This window comes from Trematomus bernacchii, unplaced genomic scaffold (assembly GCF_902827165.1).
Source record: "Trematomus bernacchii unplaced genomic scaffold, fTreBer1.1, whole genome shotgun sequence".
In the NCBI taxonomy this organism is placed as follows: domain Eukaryota; kingdom Metazoa; phylum Chordata; class Actinopteri; order Perciformes; family Nototheniidae; genus Trematomus; species Trematomus bernacchii.
The window spans coordinates 24,558,861-24,580,006 of record NW_022987739.1 but is presented as its reverse complement, the minus strand read 5'-3'; the positions used below and the strand labels follow the sequence as shown (position 1 = coordinate 24,580,006).

General features: G+C 42.6%; 1 protein-coding gene across 7 annotated transcripts in view; it reads left to right on the top strand.

The window, feature by feature from the left end:
• The window catches only part of ptprfa (protein tyrosine phosphatase receptor type Fa), a 234,625-nt gene that overhangs the window by 145,786 nt on the left and 67,693 nt on the right, over window positions 1–21,146 (top strand). For 4 of the 7 annotated variants that reach the window (XM_034147181.1, XM_034147179.1, XM_034147180.1 and 1 more), the window contains 2 exons: window positions 2,910–3,215; window positions 10,334–10,527. In XM_034147181.1, the coding sequence (XP_034003072.1) occupies window positions 2,910–3,215; window positions 10,334–10,527 (500 nt within the window). The remainder of the gene's footprint in view (window positions 1–2,909; window positions 3,216–10,333; window positions 10,528–21,146) is intronic. The other 3 variants (XM_034147182.1, XM_034147184.1, XM_034147185.1) reach the window with 1 other exon arrangement.

The window sequence follows — 21,146 nt, the reverse complement described above, 5'->3', positions numbered from 1 at the left end:
TGTATACATGGACATATTTGAAAGACACGTTAGAGATTGTGGGACTCTTCCTGTCATTGTCCCATGTCATCCTTCTAAAAAAAGTGTAAGTAGAGATTAGCTTTTGTCCAGAGCTTTGTCACACCGACTCCCACCTGAAGCAGAACCTCCTCTCCTAAACCAGCACAAGACGGGCTGTGAAAAGTCCCTTTCAAGCCTAATGTAATTACAAGTTAAGTATTAATTATGTCAAGACTTTTTTTCCACGTGTCAGTCATGCTTGATTTTGCTGAACATGCAAATCAATTACAAAGTTCAAGCACCAAGCCAACAGAAGAAAATGACATTTTGAAGAGTCTTTCTGTCAGGCTATAAGTCCATTATTTCACCCGAAGTACTGTATCACTCATAGACACACATTGCTTGATAGATTTATATTTGTTTCAGTGTTCTGTTGCCTTAGAATAACAAATCACCAGGCGTTGCACATTGCACATTTGGACAAATTATCTAATAAAGCCACTGGGTGGATACATGCAGCATATTATGACGTAAGACCTAGAAAACACAAACAGATGGCTTCACAGGGAGAAAGCTTTTATCATGACCGCCATGTTGCTTCAAAACGATCATTTGTCATGTGAAGCATTGCATAGTGTGCCGATGTGCAGGAATTCGATCACTGTTCCCACACTGACACTAATACTCTTACATACTTTTAATTCTTCATGACATATCTCGCATTGGATCTCTACCTCATAGCGTGCTGGGATATGACCCTGCGGTATTTATGGCAGCTCCCAGAAGGAATCTAAGCCTTTACTCTATTACCTGTCAGGAGTGAAATCCCAGCAGCGACTGTCACACTCAAACAAAACACTTTGATTTCCAGTCATCGTCTGGGAGCCAAACCCATCGTAGCAAGGAACTTGACCCTGACCTTTACTGTCACTTACTGCTTGTTTATATCTGGAACCTGTCACATTATAATTCTATAAATTGACATCAGAGGATATACACACAAAGAAATGATCTCATGAGCTCCTGTTTTGTTTCGAGCAACGGCAGGCGACTGTCACAATACAACACGTTACTGTTGTTAAAGTGAGATAACACACACACAGGCATTTTCATTTTAAATGTTGGAAGTGTTAGAAAATTGTCCGACTCCATGCCAATAATTCCGAAATCATGTTATAATTGAAAAAAAACCTCTGATTTATCTCCCCCTCAAAATACAAGTAGTAGAAGTATTTTAAACTTGAGGATTTGTCAAGATTATGATTATTATTGTGATTAACATTGATACCACCAATTAAAATGAAATATGTTGGAAAAGGAACATCAGTCTTTGGTTGAACTACTTCCTATATATTCTTATTTAAATCAGGAGAGATTTCCAGTTGTTGTTGCGATAAACATATTTATTGCCGTATGTGCAAAGGGCAAGACATATTAAACTTTGGCGATTAGACCCCATCATGCTGTGACGTATTTAGGGGGGGAGGCCGACAAGGGAAGGTGAAACCTCTAAACACTGGTGGTGGTGAGGAGCTGGACGGAGTGATGAAGATCCAGAGTGATGAAGGGTGCTTGACTGGGCCATGGATCTGATGAACTGGAGGTGAAAGGGGGGGGGGGGCTGCATTGAGTCGCCTGAAATGACAGCTGACAGGGGAGAAGAGAGCAGATTTCAAAGTTTGCAGGATGCGCTTTGATTGGCTTGTGGGAGATGGGACTGGTCTGATTGGTTTAGCTGAGGGAGTGATACGCCCATGCTTATGGAAAGAAAGTGAGAGAGAGAGAGAATTTGTGAATCAGGGTGTACGAGACAGTCTTCCTGAAAGAACTTGCGCTACGTTTCATTATAACAATGCCCAATTCTGTCCATAATCACAGTTTCCTGGATTGGCAAATTCAAGCGTATCATCCCATCAGTTTCCACCAAACTCTAAAAGACATATTTGCTTAAAATGTTTTGCTTTGGTGTGGTACAGACATTTTTGTGAGATCATGAGGCAGTCTTGTTTACGTTTACTAATGGTAATTTTCAAAACTCTGTTCATTTGCGTCTTTATTCAGCACATGCAAACGTTTATGTATGTTTGAGGGATTGACAGCTGTTAGAACAAGGCAGCGTCCAACACTGTTCAGCAGCCACAGAGGCAGGAGAAGAGTCCCTGTGTTATCCCTCCCACCAGCCCCACATTCATCCCTCCTGTTGCTTTGCTGTTGTTCATGTTCATGTTTATCATTGTGCACCAATGCATTCATCTACAGTGTCCTTGTATTACTGTGCAGTTGGTGTGTCTTCACGCTGTTATGCTTATATGTCTGTGTTGTGTGCATCATTGTGAAGTGACACCCGTGTTTTTGTCATGCCCTCTGGACTGTGAAGATGTTTTGTAGAAGACGATGAAAACAAAAGCTTCAAATCACAAAAACTAATATTTTATGTGCATTATTGGGTTGATTTTATGACAAGAATTCACCTCATTGTTAAGAAAAATCGTATAAATGATCCATCTGGTTTCAACCAAGCTCAATTAGATGACGTATTATCAATTTGGTTTGTTGAAAAGGTGATGCTGCTTAAATTACAATATTGAAGGAACTTTTTTTAATATCAATTGAATCTTATTTTCTAACTCTTGAATCCAAGTGAAGTTTATAGTTTAATTGCATATGATAAACTTCAATTTTAGTCAAATTTCATTCATATTTTATGATTCAAATTTCAACAATTCACTGCAGTTTTCTCTAAAATATAATGGTAAAATAAATTGAAAGGATATGAACCAATGGTTGGGAAATCGCCTCTATTTCTGTAACATATAACCACATTATCTCGCAGTCCAGAAGGTCAGTCGTTCTGTCTTCCATTATCCACCCTGTTTGACCATCACCCTCCTCCTCCTCCCTCCCATCAGCCCCCTCAGCCCCTCCCCAGGAGGTACGCTTGCTCAGCCTCAGCTCCACCAGCATCAAGGTGAGTTGGGTGGCTCCGCCCACAGACAGACACCACGGGGAGATAGTGAGGTACTCCCTGAGCTACCAGGCTCTGACAGGGGAGGACCTGAGCCTCCACCAGGTGTCATGGATCGGTGCTGATGTCACCAGCTACCTGCTGGAGGACCTGCTGAAGTGGACTGAGTATTTGGTGTGGCTGAGGGCTCACACTGACGCTGGGCCGGGCCCGGAGAGCTCCGCTGCCCGCATCAGAACCATGGAAGATGGTATGTAGATGAGGTCGTAGAGTAGACTGAGTAACACAAACCTCTCCAATACACTATCTGCTCCTCTCTTGCAGCAAAGTCTCACAAACTCTCACTAAATGTGTGACACTCTAAAAGGAAAATCAGGATACAAAGACTTTTCCCTAAGAAAAATAAATAAGTTTATAGACATTGCCGTGAAGTATGCAACTCCCTAAGGCCCCAAGACCCTTCACCCTCTCTGGTATAATGGTCGGAACATGCATCTCTAAACAACTAACCAACTGAAAATATTACATTTAAAAAATATAAAGCAGGTTCTGCAATATGTCCTCTCTCGCAGCCTGTCTGATTAAGACAATGAAACATATTGTTCTTATGTGGGAAAGATTTGGTTTATATAATTAAGTTTAGACTAGTTTTTCCAAACAGTACCAGTTTTATAACCTGAGTTGTAACACTAATCTTATAAACAGTTACCATGGCATCTGAACCAGTGATTCAAGACATTCCCATCCCAATACATTTGGTATTAGCTACAAGCAGTGGTTGATAGAGCCTTATAAATGCTCAAATTAAAAGGTTGTGAGTTTTGAGGATTAGGTTTGACCAGTCAGGATGAATGAGAGAGTCCTTACATTCAGCATTTCTCAAGAGACTTTCATCCACACAATGATCGTTTACAGATATTTGTGCTATTAGCATTGAATGTTGGTCTTGGACATAAATCACATGAATGCAATTCAATTAATTTCCAGGAATGTTGTTTATGTAGTCTAAATTAATAAGAACGTTGATATCTGACACTTTTCCTTGGTAATTTAAATTGTTAATCTAGTATTCAATGTATTCCAAGGGAACATTTTCGGATGTGTAAATTCTAATAAATTAAGAATATTTAAGGTACCTACATTTACAAATTATCTCTGGGAATTAAAAACGTAATAAATTCCTATTAGATTAATATTTAGCACGCAATTTACCTAAAGTAACATTCAGTGCAATTGCAGGAAGTTGTGTTGTGAAGGGAAAAGAGGTTAATGTGGAGGATCTGTACCGCAGCTATGCTACCAAAGCTCTAAGGTAGTTTCAGCTACCAACATTTAATTAAAAAATGTAATTAAATGTTGACCTTGACCTTTCCAAAATCAAATAGTATGGCCAGTTTGTTTTCTTGCTATACTCTAATATCTCTACTCCTCACAGTTCTAGTTTGTCAGTCTGCTTTGTGAGACTTTGCTGCTGTTATCTTCTGCTTGCCTCTCTGTGCCGCCGGGCCTTCCCCTCTCTCCTGTCTGGAGAGTTGCCTAAGTGTTAACATGACATGCCTTTTCTCTGTTCTAAGTCAGACAGTTGGCCACCGAGACTCAGGCCCCATTTACACGGGAACGCAAACTAAACGCAAACGAACCGATTCGATATCAAAAAAGTTTTCCGTTCACACGGATACGGCTCAATAAACGTGTCCCTTCACACGAGGCCGCTCGACCCGCTGGAGACGCTGTAGTACAAATGCCGGGCCTGTAATACCCCTTTCACACCAACGCGGTTCCAGCGCCGGTTCGGAGCTGGAGCTTGAAAAGCACCGGTTTTTCCTGTTCACACCGCAGCGGAGCCGCCTCTAAGCTCCGGAATCCGGTTCGTTTCGAGCACCAAAAAGTTGTCCGTCTAGAAACAAGAACCGCATACGTCACGCTTACGTCGGAGGGGGGCGAGATTAACCTGAGCTAACAGTTAAGGCGAGTACGGCAAATAAAAGTTGTAACAAGCAGTAGTGCTGAGTAAAGTGACTAGAACGCAACCACACACTTGTAAAAAAAAAAACACGCTTTATAAAGTCAGGCAACACTAACCAGGCTTCGTGTGATTCTGTTTATTTGTACCTTACTTTGACCACCCGTTCGCTGTTATTGATCATTGTGGAGAGCAGGCAGACGTTTTGTTTGTTATTATAGCAGCTATCGGATGGAATCAATACATGGGCTGCACAGGTTGTCATGTCCGACTATCACAAGTAGAATCATAATGAAAAATACGCCGGTAAAATTTGCCTGTAGAAAACGGCTTATGCCACAATAGGATAGCAACAAGTAGTCAAGTTATAGTCAGTTTAACTTCGGTTGCTATGCTAACATCACCCATTTTATATCAGAGACACTTTCATAACAGCGTTGTGATGCCAAACAGCGTCAATTCAGACTGACACACATTCACTTAAGGGGAACTGGGGATATGTATCAGCTGCTTGTGTGACAGTCAGACAGTGAATACTTGAGAGCCGTGTGAGCTAACCCGGAGCTAACGGGAGAATACACTCCCGTGGAAGAGCAGTCAGCACTGCAGCGGTCGGTAAATGCCGCTGAAACACATTAATAAACAATGAACCACGGCACTCTGGAGAAAAGTATAAGGTTGGAGAAGTCATTATTTAATTTAATCTGGCTTCGTATGATTAAAAGCAACACGATCATCGACCCGACGCAGTCCCCGGCCCGTTGTTGTTGTGAGCTCCGTTGGGGAGAAAATCAGCGACGTAAACTGTGACGTCATGACGCAGCAGCGGCAGCACCAGTCGGGCTCTGAGCGGTGTGAACAGAGCGGGAACTGAACCGAAGAACCGGTTCTGAACCAGAAAAGCTCTAGCACGGAGCTAGAACGGGAAAAGCCTTGGTGTGAAAGGGGTATATAAGTGGCGCTGTACTTCCGCCACAAAATACACCAAAAGCAGCGAAGAAGACCCCCGAGCATGGTTGCCATGGTTGCCTGGTTGCCCTTCTGTTTATTCTCCGCGGTGGATTTAGCAACATGTAGTTCATGTAGTTCTCCATGTCCACTTGTTGCTGATGGTTGTGGTAGAGGAGCTGTAGATTTTGCACTAACATCTGCAGCATGGTCAGTAGCAGTAGCAGTAGCAGTAGCTACTGACCATGCTACAGCAGTGAGCAGGAGAGGCGGGGCTATGGCTTCATCGTTATCAGGAAATGATCGTATAGGACGTACACACGGAGCCGTTTGGCCCCCAGAGCGTTCTGTCCGCAGATCTATCCACCTTGGGACCCGTTATCGTTTTAGGGGTCCGTTTCCGCGGTTCCGTTACGGCCTTGTGTGAACGAACGGGCTATACCAAAGAGAAAAGTAGCGGATACAACCCGTTTCGTTCCCGTGTAAACAGCACCTCAGTCCTTAGGGAGGTTCTGCCTTTGGTATCAAACATGCATTATAATAACTGTCACTGCTGGAGACAATTAGAAGCCCAACGAGCACAGATATATGATACCTTTCAACAAATCCTTTCATTCACCTTTTGGTGAGCGCACAATTGGCCACATCATGACCAATGAGAGTAATTTGCTCTTTTCTGGAGCCACTAGACAAAATCTAAGTAAATATTGAGGATGTTGAAACAATTTGTATCCATTTTAGGATCAAAAATGGCAGTTTTGAGTCCCCTTGAACTTTAAAATCGACCCAAAATGTCATCACAATCAGCCCACAGGGAGTACATATACAGTATGGTCAGTTTCTGGTTAAAAACTGCCATTCTTGATCCTGAACATGTCTGAAATTGATTCAACATCCTCAGTAACCTCCAAACTTGTCCCAATCGGCCAAGCCATTTTAAACTATTTTATGCATATGCTATAGTGCTAATTAATACTAATTGATGCCACTTATGATAAAAGTGCAAATTGTCCAACATATGCAAGTCAGCATCCAGCGGTTTCTAAGTGCTGGGGACCCGTACGATCCATTTCTAACATTAAACATCGGGGTACTCAACATTTCCGGGTTCACAATAGCAATAGCTGGCAAATAGACTAGAACAAGTTGGGAGGTCTAGAAAGTATAATGTGAAAGCTGCCCTCTGTTGAAGCTCACTGTCCGGACCAGCTGAGGTCTCTTTGACAAATGAACTCCAGCTCTTCCTTTGACATCTTCCCGACTCCTTCCCTTAATATCCTCCTAATCATATCAGTCCACCAATGTCTGGATTTATTGGATGGCCTCTTGCTCTTATTGTGTTTGAATTGGGAGGCCGTGGCGCAGTGGAATTGTGCGTTGGTGTTGGGATCAGGGGAGCACAGGTTCAAACCCCACTGCAGTCAGCATGTCGTTGTGTCCCTGAGACACTTCACCCCAAATTGCTCCTGTGGGGATTGCCCAGAGTATTGAGTATGTAAGTCACTTTGGATAAAAGCGTCTAACAAGTAACATGTAATGTGATGTAATGTCTGTGACTCAAAGGTAATGATGAGATTAGAAAGTACAGAGAGTGGTGTGTATGTGTGTACTGTTGTGACTTGTCTGCTCTCTGTTTATTGATTTGTTGGAATGATTGATACTATCTGAATTAGTTAATAGTGTTTTTCTGAGCGGTGCTGAGTTAATCATTCAATTATATGATCACAGAGACAGATGTAAATAGAGTTTCCTTCCCCACTCCGAGGCACTGTGGAAGTCAGTGGTGATTGTCAAAGTAGAGAAGAAGCCTGCTTGCAAGTTCACAGGGATATTATTACATTTAAAATGCATTCAACATTTATTTTGGAGCTCAAAGACATGCGTTTTTGTGAGAAACGCTGCGTAAAAACACTGTCATTTATATATTTTATCATTTTTTTTCAATTTTATTTTAAAGAATCTGTGTTTTGTTATAATTATTATTTAATTAGCTAGATTTAGCTGCTGCCAGGTGTATTATTGTTTCCTAAGACAGTGCCAGGCTAGCTGTTTCCAGATGCATCAAGGCTGTTGATTCAGTGAGACTAACCTTTTCCTGACCCCATCGCTGTAAACACATGTGACACGTCTCATGATATTGATAAATATTTTCCCATCTCCAATTTAAAAAGAAAAGCTAAGTTGTATTTCCCAAATGTTGAGCTATTCATACATATAACCACAAACATAAAGGTATGCAATTCAAATAATGTTTCTAGTATGGCATTGCACGTCTAGTGGCGTTCATTTGTTAGCCTAAAAATGTTAAGCCTCCTCTCTACATTTTTATAACCCAAATTCATCCCTTTTTTATAATAACTCTCTTTTTACCCAACTGCGTTTCAGTTACCTGGTTTACCCTTAATCTACATTAGGTTACCTGAAAAAACTCATGTATGACATCACCCTTTCTTTGTTACTGCCTTATGACTTGACCTCAGAATGTGTGTATTATAAAAACAGATGTGAACAGTGATGGGAGAACGGTTTCCTTCCTCAATCCAAAGCACGAAGCCTCTCCACCTGCTGTCCTCCTCTCTCCATCTGTATTCCCTTTCACATCCTTTTCTGCACTGAATCTTAATCTCTCACTCTTTTCATCTCTCTGCACCCCGTTTGACTTTGAGCTCTGATCACTGACTGGGTTTCTCCAGCATCTGTCCGTTCTCCCCACTAACTGTAGCAGCTTTTTTCTGTGCTCTGCCCATGAGTTCTCCTTTCAGCTCTGTGCTGACAATATCTTTACACATTCTCATTTCGCTCTCTGGGACATACATCGTCTTACAGCCTCTTGCTGTCATCGACACCCATTATAGCAAAAATGTGATAATTCTTGTGTAATTCGTACAGAAAGTGGTAAAATCACCAAATTGGGTAATGGTTAGGGGTTAGGTATAGGGGTTGTAACCAGAAAAATAGATGATCCTTCTAAAATCAGGTTTAGTGTTAGCCTTAGTCATTTGTTATGGAACTAGCAAAATGTAAAGAACCCCTAGCAGCAGCTTGTATTGACTTGTTACTATACTGTATTCAAAGATTAGTTTAGTCTAATGTTAGACAATTGTTTTGTTGTTCTTCCACACCATACAGGATGTGGCTTTGTATTTGTAAAGCAGGGTTAGGGCTACGGTTAGCATTAGCCTCTAGTAGTCTGTTATTGAATTAGCAATGTGGCTACAGCAGCGAAGAACACCCAGGAGCTGCTTATATTTCCTGGTTACTACTGACTCCAAAGATGTGTTTAGTCTGCTCTTTTTACTCACACAGTTATTTTGTTCTTCTTTCACACTTCACAGGATTTGTGTTTGTATAACAGAAATGTATTGACGTTTTTCCTCCAAAGCCTTGAGCTTGATTGTGGAAGCTTGCTCCTACTATTTGAGGTTAAGCGATTGTAATTAGTCCAAAGCACAAAGTGCTGACACAGTGTTCCAGAGCTTTCCTTTGCCTGCTGTGCTGGCTGAGCTGTTTTAACACTTTTCTCCCCATGTCTTTATCTCTTGGTGCAGTGCATTTTAACCTCTAACTCTTCCTTTGGTCTTCTTGTCTGTCTTGACTTCCATTAATCTTGGCACGACCTCATCTCCTCCTTTTTATTGAAGTCAAATGTATATTCGTTTGCACCTCCCTCTGAAGCTGACCAAGCAATACAGAGGAATCTTCATGAGGAATGAAGAAGGATAACCCCTTCTCCCAGTATCCTCTTGTGGCAACATGTGACAAGCTTTGATGTGTATAACCTGCAAAGATAGCTAGCAACCTTCATATTACCTTCTAACTCCTCCGGGGCTGTTCCTATCTCATCAGTTCAGGAGAATATGAGCGAAAGCTAACCACAACTTTAAATCGCTCCACACTTCTTTCACATACACATTACCTTTACATACACAATTGTGTACACTACTACATACTTCATGTTTCCAGGGAGACATATTTTCTCCAGGATTACCATCAACGTTTTAAATACCTGGTTAACTTTATTCTGGATGGAGAGACAGAGTAGTTCATAGCAGCAAGTAGTTGGATTGAATGATATATGCGTGAAACAAAGGACCACACCACTCTTACATATTTTTTCTATGTAGGAGGATAAAAAAAGGATCTTCAAACAACTGACATGTCCTTCTCCATAGTTATTCTATAATGCTATTATCACATTATAAGAAACTGTTGTGTAAGCTATTTCTCTATGAAACACAGGTTTCAACCGTCATTCAATTATCAAACAGATAGTCAATAAGATCATAATCAGGGCACAACACTTTGGACATCCTTGTAAAAACGTGTTTTGGAGTATTCGCTTGGACAACCAACTATTAATGAATGAGAGTTGTAACCAAAAGGTAAAAGTAGATACTAAACTTTCATCGTTCCCTGAAGACTGTTAAGTTGAAGTTGTGTGCTGTGTTGTGCTGCAGTGCCTGGAGCTCCCCCCAGGAAGGTGGAGGCAGATGCCCTCAACTCAACCGCCATCAGAGTGACCTGGAAGCCCCCCCTGTCTGTGAAGCAGCACGGCCAGATCAGAGGCTACCAGCTGGTCTACTCCAGGCTGGTGAACGGGGAGCCTCACGGACAGCCGCTCATCATGGACATCTCGCTTCCTGATGCCCAGGTACGGTCACTCTAAAGACAACATCCCATTTTGTGTTCCTTTAAGTTGGCAGGAACAATGGCACCAAAGATGCTGATTCACTCATGGGGTCTGACTTTATTTATTACTGTGCACAGTTTTATTTGTTAGAATCAGAACTGAGTGTTCTTTGCTCTCTTTGCCCTGGTCATTGCCTACAGGCTGCTCTACATACCCTTTGATTTGTGAAGGGACCTACAGTAGGGCTGTGTGCAGCCTTAGAGACAGATTTGTATACGTCTTAGGAATTAAAAAATGCACTGCCCCATCCTCTGTCGGGGAGGATGGGGAGGACACTTCTGGGGGTAGAGTCGACCAATTGGAAGGTGCCCTTGGAAACCCTTGCGGTAATTGTGACCTTGGGCAGGATACTCAACTCTACATTTTTCCCGATAGCATGTCCAACAGTGAGAATGTTGGTTTCCCTGAGCAGGTGGCACCTTGTTTGGCAATCTTTGCTTCTTTTTGAATGTGTGTGAGTTGGTGAATGCTCACGTATAAGTGTAAAAGTGCTTTAAGGGGAAAAGTACTTTACAAATGCAGTCCATTTACCATTTATTCTGAATTAGTAGCTGTCATCCAAGCCCTGTTCTAGGAACATTGCACTTCACATGAAAGGAGGCATTCCTTATCTTGGTATTACCATTTACATTAAGTTAGACCCCCAGCTGTACAATGCTTTTTAGCACATTAGCTATGCTTGGATCCATCTATTTCTCATAATGCTGAAGATGTTTGCTTAGATCATATTAACCACAGTGGTCAGCAACTGCTCACAGTGCCTTAAGTGGGTTTTAGAAAAAGATATATATTGGATATATTGTCAACCATGCGGCTTATGGCTGCTCATGTCCATGTTGCTAAAGTACATGAATCCAACAAACCTAGAAATCGTTGAATATGAAATATTTGACCAAAGAAGAAACCAGGTACATGTTGGTTTAAAGGGGATACAAAACAATTCCATTGATAAGGCGGTTAGCTGCAGCAGTATTTCCATTGTTTGCAACAAATACTTCTACTCAACTACATTTTGGAGGGGATTTTTCTTATGTTTTACTCACATTTATTCAACACTCATACTTATATTGTACATATCAAAAGCATATGATATATGATAGATACAATACTTTCAGTAAATTGTTAATACAATGGCTCTGAATTGTCAAATAACAACATCTAAATGTCCCTACATGCATTTGTGAGGAATAAAAACAGAAGGATTTATTACTAAATAATAATTGAATACTATCAAAAGAGTAATTTAAGGACGTCTACTTGTTGTGGAGTATTCTAAGAGTGAAGTATTTCTATTTTCTAAGTAAAGGCACTTCTTCCACCACTGAGTACTTGTACGTCTATTGAAGCGGGAGTCAACGGGTGGATGTTTCTAAGCACTCAGAGAGGTGGTGTTCAGGTCCTTTCCTCTCAGCTTGTTTTGGTTCCAGGAGGAGCGTCTCACCTGATTTCATTTTAAGCAGCATTCCTGTCTTATCTGTGCAAGGCAGGAGGCCTGATAGAGGGCCAGCATCTCACAACACATCTACAACTTCTCTCTCTTCACACACACTCACCACTCAGACACACACACACATACAGACACACACACACACACACACACACACACACACACACACACGCACACGCTCGCTCAGGGGATTTTCCTGTAAGGAACTGTCTTCCAGCCTCATCTGTGATAAGTTTAGTCTTTCCCCCTGGCGTCAGTGACGGTGATGAAAGTCAACACATAGTTTGGGAAGTGACTTCACAAACAAAGTCCTCTACACATCACACACACACACACACACACACACACGCACGCACGCACACACGCACACACGCACACACGCACACACGCACACACACACACACAGTGAGACCTGGCTTGAGAAGAACTTACAAACCCATTTCAACTTAACAAAATGCAAGTCTGTTTATCCCTCCAACATCATTACAGCGAACTATCAGAATCATGTTCTAATCCATGTAATCTGTCATAAACTCCGTTCTATTGGCTGGCCTTGGAAGATAGGATGGGATCAAGGGCACTGCTCTGGTTTAAATATTTTGTATTAAATATACATTTTGCTGTAGTCATTGTTGATGCCTCCTTTTCTCTGTCCCCTTTAACCTGCAGTGCCATCCTTGGCCTCTTGTTGTTTTAAAAACAGTAGAAGGCAGTGTTCGTCAGTTAGTATGAAAAATCAAAATCCTGGATGTCCAAAAAAAAAAAATATTCTCAAGCTTCTTGAAAGCTAATTAGATATCTACCTTTAGTCCAAAAAACATCTTGGCTATTTACACAAATGTCAAACCTGCAGCAATATTTGACCTTTAGTTTTAAAAACTTCTTACGAAAGCTGATGTTTTATAAGCTGAGAAGCTTCTCAACAATCAGGTTCTCAGATCTCGAGGTCATTCCTCTGACCTTGTCTAGATAATTGCAATGTATTCATTTTAAGATTTAACTGTTTACCATGGTTGAGCTCACAGATATATTGCTAAATTGCTGATCCCATGATTCACTGTGCAGCCTCAGATTCTAAAGCACTTCTAAACTGGCTATTGCTTAATCCTGGCGTTTAAAGTAACCTCTGAAACTCCCTTTCTGAGACGGTCAAAACACCAACCAAATAGAAGGGGGAGTGAAAATCTCTGTCTATAGATAGGGTGTAGACATTTAATTGTTTAAAGAGGCCCTATTATGCTTCCTGTGGTTTTCCCTTTCCTGTAGTGTATATATGGTTTTATATAGGTACATGGTCTGCAAAGGCTAACATCCCAGAGTTCCCTCCAGAGGGAGGGTTTCTATCCCACATTCTCCCCCCCTGCCTGTAACGGGGGGTTATATATTGTAACCCTAGTTATATAAGCACAGGCGGAGCCCTCTACTGGACTCTATGGGAACTACTCTCATCAATGCTACGCAAGCGTTCACACACTGAGTTTGTATAAACGTAGCGGGCCAATCAGGGCGAGCCTACCTGAATGTGCGTGCAGCTACACCTGCTGACTGTCATCCTACACCCTCGTCAGCGAGCGGCATAGGAAAGACAGGGCCCCTAGGTAGAGGGCTCCGTCTGTGCTTATATAACTAGGGTTACAATACATAACCCCCCGTTATATCTCACACAGGCTCCGCCCTCTACTGGACTCTGTGGGTACAGTGGGTGGAGCCCTGATAGATAAACGCCCTGTCGTCCAACAACATCGACCCATCACACTGCCCCTGACCGGCCTTTGGTTAACAGCCACCACACCCCAACTTCCTCTCATCCGGTTGTGACCGTGGAGAAGTCGGGGCCGCAGCTTACCTTGCTGGGTAGAGCCTAATTGGTCTGAATAAGCCCATAGCTCCACCCTGCAGGTGCCAGCGCAAGTGACTATACACTGCGCACTACGTTTCCCAGGTCCCTAAGGAGCATGGGGAGAACGTAAGTGTACCGTGTCCCCCACACTCACACGTGCTTACCTCGTGTAGAGTGTGCATGGACTGTAGTGGGGAAGGCTCTGTATGGGGCTTACTGCGCACCATGTTTCCCGGGTCCCTAAGGAGCATGGGAAAACATAAGTGCATTATGTCCAGGGGGGGGTCAGATACTCACCAGTCCTGTGTTGCCCCAGCAAGCACAGACGGTGAAAAGGAGCCAGACATGTCTAAGAGATAAAACTTTATGAAGGGGCCTGGTGTAGACCAAGACGCCGCCGTGCATATGTCCTCCACACTCAAGCCGTTGAACAAGGCTGTTGATACAGCCATACCACGTGTAGAGTGTGCACGGACCCCAGTGGGGAAGGCTCTCCCCGCCTGTCCATAGGCATGTGAAATGCACTCGCAGAGCCATCCTGTCAGGCGTTTCTTGGACAGAGCTTTGCCGGCCACACCATCCCACAAGCACACAAACAGCTGTCCAGTGCGCCTAATGGAAGTGTTTTCTGACAACAACACACCGGCTTATAGCGTCTCTGAACCCGCACAGTGCTTTGACAGCACTTTCTGCGGTTTATTCCACTCACGCGCGCGCGCCCACCTGCTGCTTCCTTTACTGGAGTTACAGCGGGGCGGCGAGTGTGGGACAGTGTTCTCTCCTCTGAGGATGAGCAAGAAGCAGCATAGGCCAAGCTGCGACTTCTCCTCATCCACGTGACCGAGGAAATCGATCCAAAAAGCCCTTCCGTAGACACGGGGGCTCCCAGAAGATCATCACGGTCTTTTTTTGGAAAGTGCCATGCGGCGTGATCCCCAGGGACATCACACGGCAAGCAGCGGCAGCCACACCGTGGACCAGGATATTAATTTGGACGATGCTGCGGCCAAATAATCGCTCTGATCCGGTGAGGTGGGGGCATCTTGCGGAAGAGCAATCAGCGAGACGCCCAACACACCCGTGTCTATTTGCAGCCGCCCTGTCACGCGGCAGCCCAGCATGTTGCCTGTGGGAGCAGATGGGCTGCCACGCTCCGCCGCCATGGTCATCACCAGGGGGAAGTCCTGGCGGACAGACCTGGGCGGTGAACTTTCATGGACGCTGGACCAACAGGACGAGAAGTCCTCGCCATCCTCCTCCCCGGCAAACGGAGCCATCCGCCCCGCTGGAATGGCGAACGTGAATGGCACCGCCTCGGCCATATCCTGGTCCCCCAAACACTCGAAGCAGAGGTGGTGGGGATCGGCGCCCGCTATTAAGCCAGGGCACGAAGGACAGGCCCGGGTCTCTAGAAGTGGCGACTCCATGAAGGTATGATAACTTCTTTCTTCTTCTTTCAAACGTTTCCTGCTCGCTGAAGAGAAAAGGATGACAGTCAGGAGGCGTAGCCGCCTTATATACTGTGTGCCTGCGCGTGCATTCAGGTAGGCTCGCCCTGATTGGCCGGCTACGTTTATACAAACTCAGTGTGTGAACGCTCGCGTATCATTGATGAGAGTAGTACCCATAGAGTCCAGTAGAGGGCGGAGCCTGTGTGAGATATAACACCTCGATTGGACTCCTTATTGACTCTTGTAACATAGTGACATCACTATGTAACACTCGCACTTCTATTGGCTAGGACACCAGCACATTGCACGTGACATGCTAAGGTGCAAGAAATTTCCCACACATTTCTAAGCTGTTGACCAATCACAACAGAGCCAGTCGGCCAATCAGAGCAGACTGGGCTTTCCTTTCAGACAGAGGGTGAAACATTGAACATTAAAAGCATGTAAACATGTCACAGTAGAGGCACTAAATACGAATATGAACCTGAATAAGAGAATATTTCCACTTTATATGGTAAGGTAAGTTGATATGCTAATAAAGCATATAGTCTGATGGAAAGAGTAAAAAAAATAGTTTGGTCAGCCTGTGCAAAAATATTTTAGTATTGACCTCAAACATTCTCTGTGACGAATGGATTCTGTCTCTGTTGTACTGATGAGTCATTACGACAAAGTAGACTGGGATCTCTTTGCTATCAGATCCAGTTGAACTCTGGTTGCTTGTTTTGCAGCCGTGGTTACAGCCCATGCGTCCTTGTCAGGGAGATGTCAGCAGCATCGCGCTCTGCAGCGCTTCCACAGCTTCAGTGTGACATCACTAAAAACCAAAAAGCTGTGTTTTTGAAAGTCACTGAGTGCTTAGCTGTCTGTCGTGTCCTGTAAAGCTGCCTGAAAATCCATCATTTGTTTTACTGAGGTTAAGCTAGCAAACTGCCTGTAAAGATTACTCCTCTCTCAGTCACAAAAAAGACCTTGATGACAAAAAAAGAATATGTTTAAGGTGATAAGCAGAGCTTTAATTTGCTGCTTTTACTCAGTTTTTCTTCGCTGTTGGCCTTGACTCCCTCCATCTCTGCTCATTTTCTGCTGGCAGGCTTGTTGGGTTTAAGATCTCATTGAGGCGTATATTTGTCTGAAGAATGCTTGAAGGGGCCCTTATCCCTTACAAAAGTGTTGGCTGTGAAGCATGAGCATCACCTGATCTGATAAGATATGGTAATCTATCGGTGGCTCATCTCCAGAAAAACATACCCAGCCAATGGACAAGCACTTAAGGGAGTTGCAGGAGACAATGTCTTCATTGTCTGTGTTTTTGCCCTCCAACACTAGTAGTATTAGAGTCGTTCAATATGAAGATTACAAATGTGACCATGTTGATAGGTGGCTACTCTGTCTGGCCCTCAGGGTAATAACAAATCAATCAATGTGAACGATTAATAAACATCAACATCATTGCAAGATGACACAAAGCTGTTTAGAATCTTTAGCTCTGCAACATATTTCTGTGAGGATCGAGTTGTTTTAACTGTCAGTCATCAATCCTCTGCACTCTTTCTTGACAATGTGTCGGTCTGTTAGTGGCCAGTGAAAATGAGAAGGAGAGGGAAGGAAAGTTGAGAGGAGAGTTGGGTTATAATACATTCAAATTATGAACTTTTGACCCCCTTAGAAAACTAGTAAAGAGATTGAGGCTCTCTGGGATATGAGACAGGCCCTTTCTTACACCCTGGGCTTCAACCACAGCTGTGTCTTAGATATGGCCATTAAACAATCTTTTCTTCAGACAATAACAGAATTATACGGGATGGCGGAAGAGAGCTTCCAAAGAGTTGGTTGGGAAGAGGCTGTGACACTATGTTGTCTCAGTATTTCGACAATTCTCCGGCTGTGATTTCCAATAAATCTTCAGTGTCGGACATCAGTTTAAAGCTTTTCTGTGTTTCGGTTCTTTACTGCATGAGTTTCATCACAAATATGACTTTTAGTCATTATTCAGCCTTCAAATGGCTGAAAAGGGGGTTGGAGTCTGTTGGAGTCTGTAAATATCTTTTGTATGTAACCAACAAGACAGTGACACCACATCTCTAGGGAATCTATTCTATTTTCGCACTGGTGAGTAATCACAATAGTTTGATAAGAACGATGGAAAACGGCATCTATTGAATTGACAGTTGACTTCCAGCCTAGCAGACTATCTTCCTGTTTTAATATTGGTACTCAGATCTGAGACTAGCTCATGCTACTTGATAAAAGGCAAAGTGAAATCATTTTAAGTGTGAAAGGAAGAAAAAAGGCAGCATTAAATAAAGTTCCAAGTACAAACATTATCGAAAAGAGGTTTTTATTCAGTTTTAATTGCAAACTCAAAACATCATACATTTTTTCACCTTCATATAAACATTGCTACAGCTCTTGCAAACAATTCAATCAGTAGTTATTTCCAGTTGTTAACATGTCATGTTATTTAAAGTCTTCCAGGCACAGTGGAACAGTACAGATTGCATCTCTGCTTTCTCTCTGTGGCTTGTAGAGTTTCAGTATCTCGAGGCCTTGTTAAGACATTAGCATAAGATGGAGCTTGAGATTGACAAGTGGATGGATGTTGTGTTAGAATCATTTCTAACACTACTCCCACCTGTGGCTTTGTGTAGTAAGAAATGAGGTTGAGCCATTTTACAGTTTTGGGACATGTTTGTGGGCCAGTGCTTCATATTGAAAGCCGTTTGGGGTCTTTGGATATGCCTCCTGAAAGCCCCCCTGAGCTCTTTGAGAACATCCAACTGGGACCCAGAACGCAACAGGGGGAGTCAAACAGGGTTTATCCAGGCATGGAAACACTCCCTGAAGGCCCCACGAGGAGCTGCACCAGTGAACTGCAGTTCTAACTTCACTCAAAAGCCCGACTGGTTGTCTCAAGGTTGTTGCTCCCACATGATCAAAGCAAAAAAAAGATAAGGTAGTACAGTAGAAGAGACAAATGACGCTCCAAACACCCCCTTTAATAGTTGTTGTTGTTGTTGTTGTTGTTGTTGTTGATAACCACCTTGTATACCCCTGATCTGTAAATAGGGTTTTAGGTTTTGTCGAGCCAGTTAAAGCTAAGAGACCCTTTCTTTGTTGTGGTTGCTTACTAACTACCCTCAGCTACCTCCACATTTACAAGTCATTGCTTTTCACTACACAGACATGACATCAACTCAGTGGTCTGTGTAGAATCGTGTGGACATGAGCACTCAATTTAAAGCCACAGCAATGCAACAAAGAGAGAGTGGAGAGAGATCCAAACTAGCAATCTTTCTTGTTTTATATAACATATATAACTCTGATCTAAAACACATTGGTAAACAGATTTGGGGGTTTCGAGGCAGTAAAATAGCCAGCATTGAAAACACAAATGGTTTTTTTCACTTAACACTAGTACTGTGTAATCGTGCAAAGAATTCTGCTTTTATTTATTCAATTTTTGATACATCTATCATAATGACCCTTTGCCCAGAGGCCTGTACTACGAAGCCGGATTTTCCCTTAGCTGGCTAACTTCAGGTAAAACTCTGGGTTTCCGGTCCTACGACGTTGGTTCACTTTTTAGCGGGCTAGATCTCCATGGTAACTTATGTTGAACGGCTAGCCTGGTCCGGAGCAGGTTAGATTCCAGGATAAGAGATCAACTCAGTGAAAGCACCGCCTGCTGACCAATCAGAGCTCCGTGTGCGGAGTTTAAAGCTATCAAGTCATATTACAGGATAGAGGAAATACAGAAAAACTGCCGTTGCAGGAAAGACGGCCGGCAAAAATCAACTGACTGTGTGAACGTGAAAATTAATAGAATATCACCTCCCATCTTCAGAGCAATCTGACTAATATAACATTAGCGTTAAAGGTGGGGTAGGTAAGTTTGAGAAACCGGCTCGAGATACACTTTTTGTTATATTCCATGGAATGCTCTTAACATCCCGATAGCAATAAATATCTTAAGTGCTTTGACAAAAAATCCATAAAAAAATTCATCTGTGGAAGCCGTAGTACTGTAAAAAGTACGACCAATCATTTTAGCCGGCCCGGCTAAAATAACTGGATGGCCGACCTGCCTGTCAGCCTTCCATCGGGGCACAAACTTATCTCGTGCCCTCATTGGTCATGTGCGCATTCGTGTGTGTTGGAGGAGGGGCTCTGTAAGGAAGTGGCAGATTTTTTCCGGCTGTGTATTTTCAAATTCTAGCGATCTCGAGCTGGTTTCTCCAAAATGACCTACCCCACCTTTAAGAAAGCTTACTTAAATATCTGCCACAACATAAGTAACCGGATCAAAGTAACATTACCTACAGTCCGCGCCGCGGCACTGTGAGTGCAGACGTCGATGTGTCCCATTATCATTCATATCATATCACATCATAATGTATCATATATTTCCTTATCTGAGTCAGCTTCTTGAGCCGTATCTGGCCGTGCAATACTTACAGTGTCACATACTGTATGCAGAAGTATTATTTTAAGCAACACATTAAGTTGACGAAACACTCGAATCAAATAATAATGTCCTAATTAAAGTCAGATCCACTCGTGTCTTAGACGGGGCAGTGATATCATAAACCTGTTAACAAACACTTTTTTTTTTACCAGCTGTATTCACCTTGCAGGTGCAACTATGTTGCTTTTATCCTGGATAAAGTGTTTAAGTCATGGATGTTTCAAGTTTAACGTCTTCATATTTGTCTAATATTATAGTTCACTTTTCATTCAGGAAGTACAGTATAGAGTGGCGAAGTCACGCCCATCTACTTCCGCCCCATGGGACCTTATTTCGGAAAAATAATGTATTGAAGTCAATGGAGAGAGAAAACGTATCTTTCGATCCCGTTTGAATTGTGCCATGAATTACACATATGATGTTTGTCAATCTTAAAAAATCATTTCCATGTCAAAAAAGTCAGTTTGTCGTAAAACTGTTAAAATATAAGACTAGGAAAAATACGTAACTAGAAAGACTACAAATCCCAGAGTCACGTAAGTGATGTCACAATTGTTTTCCTCCACTAAGAGATAGCTAAGATCAGCGCCATATAGATATAATCTATCTATATGGCGCTGGCTAAGATAAGATAACTTTAACAAGATGCCTGTGTGCTTAGTACCAGGTTGTTATTATACCAGCAATGGGTCTTGCTCGTTCTTTCGCTTCCCGTCTGATGAAAGGACCAGAGTGTCTGGATCAAGCTAGCTAGTAGCTAGCACGTTAGTTAGCATTACAGCCTTGTCATTTTTATTAGCCTTAACATGAAGTAACATGAAGTAACCCAACATGTTAAACAGTAAGAGTAGTAGTCATATTTCGTGAACCCTTTGAAGAGTACTGTCACCGGTGTGATCATTCTATAATACACAATTTAAGCCCGGGGGAGAAATGCTAACGCTAACGCTAGCGATCTTCTCTACTTCATGCTATCTGCACAAATGGTTGACATTAAACATTAAAACGACCAGGCAGTTCAGAGAGAATCAAAGGAAGGCAGGCAGGCAGCTTTGCATGACATTCTTCAGGACGTGTTTCATTGTGGTGATAGTGAGGGTAGTCAATCGTTTTGTTGACAAGACAGTAGTGACGGCCATCTTGGTGACGTGTGTTGTTGACCAGAGATGTAGTTCATTGAGCGTTTCACACAAACAAATGTGTTACTTCACAGTTTTACGACACATTTTTTTTTTTTTGACTTGCAAAATTATCTTTTAAATTGACAAACATCATATGTGTAATTCGTGGCACAATTCAAACGGGATCGAAAGATAATCTTTCTCTCTCCATTGACTTCAATACATAATTTTTCCGAAATAAGGTCCCATGGAG